Consider the following 12,059-nt stretch of genomic DNA (forward strand, 5'->3'; position numbering starts at 1 on the left):
TAGTTTATTTATACTTTCATTAAGTATAACATAAGATTTTGTGGTATCCACTAGGGTAAATATTTTAAATTGAAGATTGAATTCATTCATTGTATTCATATAGGGTCAAGGAGTGTAACTGTAAAAAATCATCAAAATTAGAGTTAAAATAACCTTGAAATTGTGATTTTTCGTTGATAACCGTCGAAAAGTTTTGTCCCATTACTTGATCTTTGAATGTTTGTTTTTTACAATTTTTGGCGTATGCGGTCTTGAAGTATATACAAACATGTTTGACGGTTGGATTGTTGAAACTAGTTTCGTAGAATGTGTATCCCATCAAAACAATAGATTCACTAACACTTGTTTATTCATACTTTCATTTAGTATAACATAAGATTTTGCGGTATCCACTAGTGTAAATATTTTAATTGAAGATCGAGTTCATTCATTGTATTCATATAAGGTCAAGAAGTGTAGTCGTAAAAAATCATCAAAATCGGAGTTAAAATAACCGTTAAATCGTGATTTTTCATTGATAACCGTCGAAAAGTTTTGTCCTTTTACTTGATCTCTGAATGTTTGTTTTTTGTGATTTTTAGTGTATACGATCTCGAAGCATATACAAACAATTTTGACGGTTGGATCGTTGAAATTAAATTCGTAGGATGCGTATCCCATCAAAACGATAGATTCACTAACACTTAAGAGTTTATTCATATTTTTATTAACTATAACATAAGATTTTGTAGTATCCACTAGTGTAAATATTTTAAATTGAAGATCGAGTTCATTCATTGTATTCACATAGGGTCAAGGAGTGCGGTTGTAAAAAATCATCAAAATCGGAGTTAAAATAACCGTTAAATTATGATTTTTCAATGATAACCGTCGAAAACTTTTCTCCCGTTACTTGATCTCTGAATGTCTGTTTTTTGCAATTTTTGGCGTATTCGATCTCAAAGTATATACAAACATGTTTGATTGTTGGATCATTGAAATTAATTTCGTAGAATGCGTATCCTATCAAAACGACAGATTCACTAACACTTAGAGTTTATTCATACTTTCATTAAATATAACATAAGACTTTGTAGTATCCACTAGTGTAAATATTTTAAATTGAAGATCGAGTTCATTCATTGTATTCACATAGGGTCAAGGAGTGTAGCTGTAAAAAATCATTGAATTCAATCATTGTAAGTATACAAACATGTTTGACAGTTGGATCATTGAAACTAGTTTCGTAGAATGCATATCCCATCAAGTTCACACCATTGAATAGTACACCATGTGTTTTAATATGCATTCTGTGTGTGTGTGTATATATATATTTATTAAGTAGATTTAAATCTATTTATTTTGTACATATAATTGATCGGTACACGGAGTAGCACATCACGTGTCATTATAAAAATAGTGGGATATGTGTGATAGAAAGTTAATAACTTAAAAAAATAAAAATTCTCACCACTTCTATTAAAACACATGGTGTACTATTTGTATTCCCGTTACAATGAAAATTTTCTCAAGAAAAAAGAGGAGAGAGAGAGGTAAATAACGTACACGTGTCAGGAACACAGCTGTCGGATCTTATCTTAACAAGAACAAGTGCACACTTGACCACGGTGGAAAAACCCACCCTACTAGTAGCAAGCAAAATTGAAAATACCACTAGGTCCCATCTTTCGCTCACTTTTTTGTTTCCTTTTCAGCTTTTCTTATAATTTTCATTTTTCCCTCCCTTTTTCTTCAAAGGGCGGCATGATGCATATTAATTATTATAGTTTTTAGGGGTATAAAATTTAATTTAAAATTTAATATATATATATATATATATAATTATTATAGTTAATATTTTGGGGGTATAACTATTATAGTATATATAATTATTATAATTATTATAGTTAATTTAATATATATATATATATATATATTTATTTATTTATTATAGTTTTTAGGGGTATAAAATTGTTAAACTAATATATATAATTATTATAGTATTTTTGTAGGGTTATAAAATTATTAAATTAATATTCTGCTTATCGTGTATCGTGTTACCCATGTGTATACCCGAACTAACCCGTAATCTTAACATGTGCTTATCGAGTTACACGATAACAACCTGATTCGTTATCGTGTCGACCCGAGCACCTGTTAATTTCGTGTTGTGTCGTGTCGTGTCGGATTATCGGGTCGTGTCAGGAATTGCCAGACCTACATTTTTATCTCTTCCTAATGCATTTTATTTTTTGTTTCATTGTCATTGCCTTGTAGATTTTACCTAAAAATAAGTCAATAGATAAGCATACTATAATGTAATTGAAAATTTACCTTATTATTATATTTTGACCACTCTTTCTATATGCATGTTATCCATTTGTTCCAAGTTTGGACGTTATTTATTTGCCACTCTTCTTGAATGCATGTTATCCATTTATCTTAAAATCATTACCTTACATGTCGTATCTTTAATACAGATGCAGTCTACGGTGTAAAAAAATGTTTGTCTAAGTTATTACGTTTTTGTCACTCTTGCTATTTTCTTTTCATGGTTTTTACCCCGTAGATTGTATCTTTTAATAAAAGTGATTTTAACTTAACAAAAATGCAGTCAAAATGTTGCCTATATTGGTACTGATGAAGCTGAAACTTGTGGCTAAAGCTCTATGTATCAGGTCCAAATCACAATGAATACCCAAAAGTTGAAATTCAGAGAAGAACCCAATTTTGGGTACAAGCCCAGTGTGATTAGTAGTAGAAGAAATATAAGTTGATTTTGTCAAAATTTTGAGGCCGGACTTTATATTCTTCAACAAGTGCAACTCTGTTTAGATGAGAAAATTTAAGATTTTAAAATAATAAGATTTGAAATGATGAAATTTAATTTTTTTAAATTTGTGAAGTTTCTTATTTAGCTAACCTAAAGTAGAATGATGTTTATTGTATTATTCCATAAATGAGAGGTAGTACCGTAGTAGTTGTAACTATTCTAGTGGCAGCGGTAATGATATCCTAGGTTCAAATTCTCCTCTTACTATGGCTTGTATAAAACAAAAGTTATCAATATAACAAAGTTAACATCAACTTTCTCTTCTCAACTCTCGCTTGTATAAATTTATGTTTTTTTAAAATAACAAAATTAACAAACAGAGTACAAATCTCAAATACTTACTTTTAATCAAACCACAATTCATTTGAACCAAGTACATGTTGGTGTGCAAACATACTACATCCCAGGTTCGACTCCACCGTAGCAGATATTATCCGTTTTGGATCCCGACCACACCCTCGTGGTTTTGTTTCTGGGAACTCACATGAGAACTTCCCAGTGGGTCCACCCATCCTGGGATTGCTCTCGCGCGAACTCGCTTAACTTCGGAGTTCTTACGAAACCCAAAGACAGTGAGCTCCCAAAAGGCCTCGTGCTAGGTAGAGATGGAAATATACATATAAGGCTTACAGGATCCACTCCCCTAGATGATGTGAGATCTTACAATATTGTCCGCTTTGGATTTAGGGGCCCGACGTCTTCGTCAACACACTCGGCCAGGGATTGGCTCTGATACCAAATGTCACATCCCGGCCCAGGTCCCCACCACATCTCGGGCTCAACTCCATCGTAGCACGATATTGTCCGCTTTGGGCCCCAACCACGCCCTCACGGTTTTGTTTCTGGGAACTCACACGAGAACTTCCCAGTGGGTCACCTATCCTGGGATTGCTCTTGTGCGAACTCGCTTACCTTCGAAGTTCCTACGAAACCCAAAGCCAGTGAGCTCCCAAAAGGCCTCGTGCTAGGTGGAGATGAGAATATACATATAAGGCTTACAGAATACACTCCCCTGGGCAATGTGAGATCTTACAATATGGGAGAACAGAAACAAAACAAAAAAAAAAAAAAAATATATATATATATATATATATATATATAAAAAAGAATCACGAAGGTATACATATTCAAGTCCACTCAAATTTCCATATTCCTTAAATTTAATCTATGATTACATTGATTCTCTTCCCATCCTTTTTTTTTATGTGCACTGCACGCAAAGGATTAAGTTTGTCATGTGGGCTTCTTCTTTTGGAAGATGTGAAGTTTCTGCTGCCAGTCACCATATATTAAGTGTAATTTTTGTTTATCTTCTGTTTAATTTAACTATCCTGATCAACTGCTGTACAATTTGACTGAGCTTTCTAATTGTTCATGGTTTTTGCCTGGAATTTCTTTGACCCTTGATCCATTTTTGTATATCTTGAATGCTGGGATTGTGCTCACATCCTCCATTTTGGCCAGGTAGGGATGGTCTTCTACCTCCACCTGAATTTAAAAAAAATCACTTTGAATGTTAAGAACAATACTAATATAAGCTGATTAAATATGCAGAAATAGAACCGGTAACAAACTTGTATTGAAAAAATAAAATTGGATAGGAACTAAAATTTACAAATTCATATTCAAAAGTAGACCAGGTCGGTTGATGGGATCAATGGTTTGGTTTTGGTCCTGAGGAAATCTCACATTGACACCATCAGTGAGATTTCCGATCCCGGCCAAAACCAGACTATGCCCACCTTTACACTAAACCATAATTTATATACAACTTATTGTTTGTTTAGTGTCCCTAGTTCTACTTTCTATTAAAAGTTCGCAACAAGTTATGTTTGTGAATGTTCCTTTTGCCCATATAATCTTTAGTAATAACTAACCTTGAGAAAATTAACAGATGGGAATCTTTTGGAGACTTGGTGCAGGGCTTGTAACACTTTCATTTGTTTACTTTTGTTACAAAACAGCACCACAGACATCCCTGTTGGTGAGACAATGAGGTGTTAGTTTGGTGAACTTCTTTCTTATCTACTTAGGTAGAAAGTAGAACATTGAGCACTTAGAAAATAGGGAAGAATATATAGCTACCTGGGGATGTCACAAAGTATCTGAAACGCTCATTGCTGGAAACAAGAACCAAATTTGATCCGAATTTTGCGTCTTCAATATCTTCGCCATGTAGTCTTTTGAGCTGGATTTTGGCTTCAAACAAAGCCTTTCCAACCTCCTCATCTCCAGGAGTTTCCCTTATCAGCATCTCATAATCTTGAATTGAAGCTCCCCATCTCTCCAGCTGAGATAGAACAAAACAAAAAGAACGGTACTAATTAGTAAAGGGTTATCACACATGAAATTTTCTGTGCAGAAAGTATGCTTGGCTTTCAAGTAATAACAATTCACCTTGGCGTTGCAATCAGCGCGGCGCAGCCTGGCCTTGCTATAAGAAGGCTGCAGATCGAGTGCTGCATTGCAATCTTCGATGGCCTTTTCAAATTGTGCAAGCTTAGAACGACAAGCTGCTCTATTGCATAGCAAAACCGAATTGTGTGGATCGTGCTGTAGTCCTTGGCCATATACTACACACGCTTCCGAAAACTTTGATGCCTTGAAGAGAAGGTTACCACTCACTCGGGCTGATGCAACAGCTCTAGCCCTCTTCACCACCATACCAACGTTCTTGTCACCTGGATTGAGCCATGCTGCATTTGTAGCTGTACCTACCGCGTCCTCAAACCTGCCAACCCCCGTAGCTCTATGACGTTAAAATCTTGACATTTTATCTGAACTAAGATAAAGTAATACTAAATTACTGGATGCAGATAAATAAAGTTGGATGCAAATAAATTATAGGGACCAACCTAACTTGTGATGCAATGCAGGACATATTTAAAATCCTATGTTATATTAATCGTACTAATTAATTTAAATCAACTGACCTGCCAGCAGCCAAGTAAACCTGAGCTCCAATCATTAACAGATAGGCACTACTAGCCATGCCAAAAAATTTGGTGCAAATATCAATGCCAAAACTGGGTCGTTTTTGGTAGGTGGCATAGGCCTCTTGTTGTCTTTGAAGCTTCAGCAAGGCCTCAGCTTGTAGAGCAAACACCTACTCATGATTAAACAACCTTATATTAATTATTTTGATTAACCGATTAAATTAATTAACCTTTGGCATAACTAGGGATTGACTAAATAAAAAAGCTAATTACCTGTGGAGCTGAATTGGCACCTGAGGAAATTGCTAGTTGGGTTTCATTGAGCAAAACATTCCACTCTTGTAATTTCTGAGCTTCAGCGCACCTGCTGAGGCATTTTTGAAGAGCCTGACATTGGTCAATGTCTTTCGATTTAGCGTATGGACCCGAGTGTTTGTAGTGATCCAATGCTTTCTCTGCTTCTCCCAGTCTAAATGACAGAGTAATGGTCATGTGTAAGCAAATGTTTTAATAGACAACACGGTGAAGCTACTCAAGACGTAAAATTTGTGTCCTGCAGGAAAACATGTTACCTGAGATATGTTGTTGCCAACCGATGATGAGCTTTGTGGTAAGAGGGTTCAATCTGGATTGCTTCTTTACACTCGAAAACCGCCTCAATGAGATGGCCTAAACCAATCAAAGCTGCTCCTTTGTTGCTATAGTAGGCTGCCTTGTTTGAATCCAACGCAATTGCGCGATCATACAAAGCTAAGGCCTCTTCAAATCTGTCCTCCTTGTATGCCTCATTCCCCATGGACTTCAACACCTCAGGGTCCAACTTATTCAATGCAATGCCTCCAAAATCATCACTGTTTTTCTTCACAATGTTTCCCATCACAACATTGCTTCCTAGTTTTCGGTTAGGTGTGGAACTTGAGTCTTCTACGTTTCTAGGATGATAAGCCAGAGTTTTGATTGAAATGGCACTGGGACTATTGCTTGCTATCTGATTGGTAACGCCCAGCTGCCTCAAGTTCCTCCCCTGTCCTGTAAAAATTAAATTACTTGGAGTGGCTCGGACTACAGCTTTGCTTTCATTGGTTTGCTGGTGATCACTGATCTTCTTACTGAGCTCTGCAGAGCCAGCAGTGGACGCCCTTCTTAGCTTCATCTCTTTCGCCAAGTCATGCTGCTGTGACACCTTGATCTGCCCTGCTCCATTGGATGAAAAAGTTGAGCTTCTTGCAGCACCTGAATGTCTTCTTGGTTGAACCTTTTGGTGGCAAGCTGAAGGGCTTGGATGGCCCAAGCTAGGCTTCCTGGCGTGTTCCAAGTCGAAATTGGGAGAAGGTTTACCCAAATTCAAGGAGATTACAGTAGCACTACGCTGTGTGGGTTTGGTTGGTTGGGTCTTTGATTCATTAGACTTTGAAGAGCACTCATCACTGACTGGTGGATTCAAATCATTTTTGCTAGTGTTTGAGGAGGGTAGTGAATGAACAGATGATTTTCTAGGCCAGTAGCTTCTGCACTGGAAAATCCCACCCATAAAACCACAACCCAATTCATTTCTCACCTTGTACTTTGCCATATCTGCCATTTTTTTCCTTCAAGTTTTTGGTTCCTATAGATGAAGCTACTTCTAGAAGACAGATGTATTAAAATCCATGTTAAACTAATATAACATCTGGAATGTGAATATTAGCAGATAACAATCTAAATGAATAAGGACAAAAAAGAAAGACTCGGGCTTAAAAAATATGGGGGAAAAAACAAAGAGATGGCTTGACCCTGAAGGATTATTGTGAACCAGAATATCATCCAAAAGGTGTATAAATAAGCTCACAGCCTCCTTTAGAGTGGCTTCCAAGAAACCAACTTTATCTTTTTTTTTTTTCTTTTTTTTTCCGGTGTATTGTGGGTGTGTGTGTGGGGTCAAAACCATAAGCTTAATTAGCGTGTCAAAGAAAAAGGATTAGCCCTACTGTAATGCTTTTTGTTTTTAGGGTTCCCAAAATCCTTATACTAATGACCAATTGGTATGAAATCTGTAAAATTATAATGTTAAAAATATAAAAAAGAAAGAGCGGTACTGTTCAATATTTTACAGCTAAAGGTGATATGTTTAGAAGTTGAACGCTATTGAAAAAGGGACTTGTCAACATCTTCTGGTGGCGAAGGCTCTTGTTTTTTTTTGACAAAGCACACGACATGTGTACCGCTGAGATGCGAGACAATTACATACTAGCAAAGCATGAGACAAATTTGGACGATGTGGATTTAACAAGAAATTAACAAGTGGTTTGTTAAATCCATTTCAAAATTTTAGTATTTGTTCGACTTTTTGGTGAGAAACTGAGAGGTTGACCAATGCACCAATGCACCAATGCACCAATGCATTACACCTGCTACGGAAAAGTTGAGTCTTCTAACATAAGCTTTCCCAATTAAACATCACTTTTCATTTCTTATTATTTTTTTCACTGGATTTTATCTCTTAAGCATAAGTGTGTGTTTGTTATCCTAAAATAGGGAAATTATGCACCTTTTTTTTTTTGGTGATCATATAAAAATGAATCAAATAGAAAAAACGAACATAATTAAGAAGAAGTGTATGTTTGTTATCCTAAATATGATAATCAAATGATTTTTAGAAGTATCCTAAAAGCAAGAGGCCAGTTTTTAATCCACACTTCAATTTGAAAGATCTTCCCCCACTATGAAAAGGTAAAGGGAAGCTCAACTCACATTCGAAACTTGGTGTGTTGAAATAATATGAAGTGTTTGTAGTTTTCAGAAAGTTGTTTAAACTTCTTCAAGAACCTAGAGGTATCGGTTATGATCACATTGGGAAGGAGCTTTGTGGATGCCATGTAAGAAAGTTGTTTAATCTAATTATAAGATTGTCACTCAGTACTACGGTATAGTCGTATTCCTCTTCACTTGAAAATAAGAGGTCTTAGGCTCGAATCCCGTAGATGACGAATTCGATACTAAATTAGGTTGCCCATTGTGTTGTTAGCCGAACTTTCCCTCTCCTCAGAATAAAAATATCGATGTACTCAAACAAAAAAATTATAAGATTAAGCATATTCTACCAGAATTAAGCATGACAAGGATATTAATTGATCTTCAATCTGAGAAATGAAAATTTTAAATAATATTGGAATTGAATTCCTAACAAATAAAATGAATGTATCTACCAAATAAAGAAATGGCAAGGATGCATAATTGACCACCAATTTGAGAAAGGAAATTAGATTTAAAAACCATTGGAACTATTACTAATCTTATTTGAGATCGCCATTATACAAAATAAGTCTGCATTAATTTGAAAATTGCATAGCCTAATTAGATTAATTGCAAAAAGTTCCCTTGCTGCAACTATATTTATCGATTTGATAAATTACGTATTAGGTGAACATAATGGTTGTTTACACAAAGACCAATGGGTTGGTACATGATAATTCTTGTCGTTGTCGGATTGTGTAATGCATTATGCATGAATAGATGGGACTGTCGACCAAACTTGTTCTATACAAAAATGCGACTAAGTCCATGCCTGTTTGAATGTGTTTTGGTATGCGATGTTGTAGGACCATATATATATATATATATGCAAAACAAGTTGAAGTTGAAGGTTTGGAAAGCTTGTGAGAATATTTGTCCTGATGAGTTTGCGCCCATCATGTCTTGTGGTAACATATCTAGTCGGTGCCGGCTTATACACCCCAACAACAACCTCACAAGTTCTAAAAAAAATTAGGCTGAGGACGGCACCATATGATTCTATCAATTGTTAATATTTGGAATGTAGAAGGTGTACCACATAATCTGATATGATATATATGTGATCGATCGACGTGCCACTCCAACAGCTGGCAGTGATTTAGTTTGGTGCAATAAGTTCCCTAAAACCTACCATACGATGTCCCCGAAGGGACGCCTACGACCTTACACGAGGTCAAGAAATCACAACTTAGGTTAGGGTTATGCTTATGAAAGGTTGTCAAATCTTAAACACCAATCTAATGATGAGTTACAGGTCATCTTTTCGTGCAATTAATGGTAACGTTGTTTTGGTAGCCAATGTGTCATATTAAATTATAAATAGACGACTAATTAGGATGAAGTAAATACTATATATTCCAGTAGTCTATCAACCATAACATAACATATCAAACAACAGGCTTGTCACTCAAGTTATTAAAAGCATGAATATTGCACATAAGTCTTGTATTCTCTCCTCCTCCAATTGTACTTGTATAAACCAAAGATATAACGTATGTAACTGAATATGTTGATTCCGTCTAATAGAAAAGTGTTTCTTCACCAAATTTTCTATGGTTTTGATAGTCGATAATGAAACTATATAACTGATTATGTTGATGCTTGTCAATATGTGCAACCCAAAATTATCAATAAGTATTTACCCAGTAAGAGAACATTACTCATGTCGTGTAATGTTTCCCTTATAACCATCATAGAGGATGGAGATAACGAAGCCATGTCCATGTTGCAACACCTTTTTCTTGTGGTTCTTAAGCCCAAATCCATGTGCATAATCCACGACCGACTGTATTAGCTAGTAGGCAATTGTGTCATTCTCTTCAAGATAGGACTTAACAGGAGTGACTCAAAGTGGCAAGGGGACCTGCATGCATGAAATCCCTAAAGAATTGCATACATTTTGGTAAGAATGAGCCCTACATTAAAGAGAGGAGTGATCTTACATAGGTTTAAATGTAAGTTGGATTACTTTTCATATTGTCAATTTGGTTTTATAGTGAAACCTTAATTTTCTTCATGGTATCAGAGCAAGTTGTCCCATGTGCAAAGTCTAAAACCCACACGTGCTCCATGTCACCCCGTTTGTGTTGTCCATTTGCTAGGCTTGAAAATTCGCCACACAAAGAAGGCATAGTGAGTATGAGTTCCACATTAAAGGGAGAAAATACCTTGTATAAAAATTACTCTCCATATTATCAATTAATTTTATACTGTAATCTCAAATTTCTTCACTTTCGTGAATTCTGAGCTTGCTAAAAGCTAAGAATGTAGTCAAAGTTTACAACTATATACCAAATTAGACGATCCCAACTCCTTGGTTCTCCTTTCAAGTCCCTCTCCTTCATTTGTCTTTGTGCTCAGCAAACTTCGAATAAACGCACGGTCACAACTTTCATACAAAAAAGTGGCACCAAGGGCTTAATATTCATGCATGATGGAGCAGAATATATATATATATATATATATATATATATATATATATATATATATATATGATGGTTATTACTGGACGAGGTTGAAAGCAAATACACGTGTTACGATGGTCTGCAAATAATGTAGGCCTTATCTGTCACACCCAATCTAAATATAACACTTGAATATTGGACTAGATAAATAAGCCAAGAGCGCCGTATATATGCACCTCACCTGTGAGAAGTCCTAAATCACAAGCAAACACTACGATTTTATTCTATGCAAATCCACAAGTCTCTCTGTTAATTTAACCCATTGTTCTTGTATATTATTGCTTGCAGAAATAACGACTGAAATTGTTTTTATATGAAAGAATAGCCCAGCTAACTTGGTGTCAAAAGTTTTCTTTATACCACGAGGGAATCAACATATTGAGAAATATTTTGGTGTGATTGTAACAAGGCCATGGTATTCATGTCATGGTCCTAAGCGGAAATTAAGCAGTAGAGTAGTTAGGATTACTAATCTAATATATGTTCATGCCACAAAAGTTAGATGAGGATAAACATTTATAAATTAAAGCCAAGGTGGGCACACTGGATAGGCCTAGGATCGAGCAACACTTTTGCTGGGTACAGTCCAACCTTACCCAGCTGGAGTTTTTTAACAAAATTGATTCATAAGCATGCATGTAAATCGAGACACGTGAAATTTGCATTTATGCCGGCTGGATCATGAGCACCTATGTATATAAACAAAATATAACGGCCAGCAATGTTCATTTGTTAAAACAGATGTTTATATTGTTAGACTGAGTTTAAATTTATACATTACCATATGACAACATTTGTGCATAAGACAATTAAAGAATATTAGTTGTATGTCATATATCAAAACAAATCCTAAAATTTGAGGTCCCAAATATTTTGGTAATGTTTCGCTTTGAACCTCATCTATGTTTAACGCTTCAAATTGTCATATCTCATATCTAGAGGGAAATTTAGAAATGTTTTTGGTGCGTTATTGAATAAAGATATATAGTGCTCGTAAAAAAAAATTCAACTACACGAATAAAGACATGGTAAAACAGAGGACTTTGAGGCATTGATAAAAGTTAAATGCTTCTT

The 12,059-nt window shown here is 35.4% G+C and overlaps 1 protein-coding gene across 1 annotated transcript; it reads right to left on the reverse strand.

Moving 5' to 3' along the window:
• Window positions 1–3,927: 3,927 nt before the first annotated feature.
• LOC137713602 (TPR repeat-containing thioredoxin TTL1-like) lies at window positions 3,928–7,508 on the reverse strand. The gene is made up of 7 exons (XM_068452928.1): window positions 6,321–7,508; window positions 6,022–6,217; window positions 5,746–5,918; window positions 5,210–5,543; window positions 4,898–5,102; window positions 4,690–4,790; window positions 3,928–4,300 (listed from the first exon to the last, which is right to left on the reverse strand). The coding sequence occupies exons 1-7, from the start codon at window positions 7,328–7,330 to the stop codon at window positions 4,148–4,150; spliced, it is 2,172 nt and encodes a 723-aa protein (XP_068309029.1). The 5' UTR covers window positions 7,331–7,508; the 3' UTR covers window positions 3,928–4,147.
• Between the last annotated feature and the right edge of the window lie 4,551 nt (window positions 7,509–12,059).

The sequence above is a fragment of the Pyrus communis genome, chromosome 1 (genome assembly GCF_963583255.1).
Source record: "Pyrus communis chromosome 1, drPyrComm1.1, whole genome shotgun sequence".
Classification (NCBI taxonomy): domain Eukaryota; kingdom Viridiplantae; phylum Streptophyta; class Magnoliopsida; order Rosales; family Rosaceae; genus Pyrus; species Pyrus communis.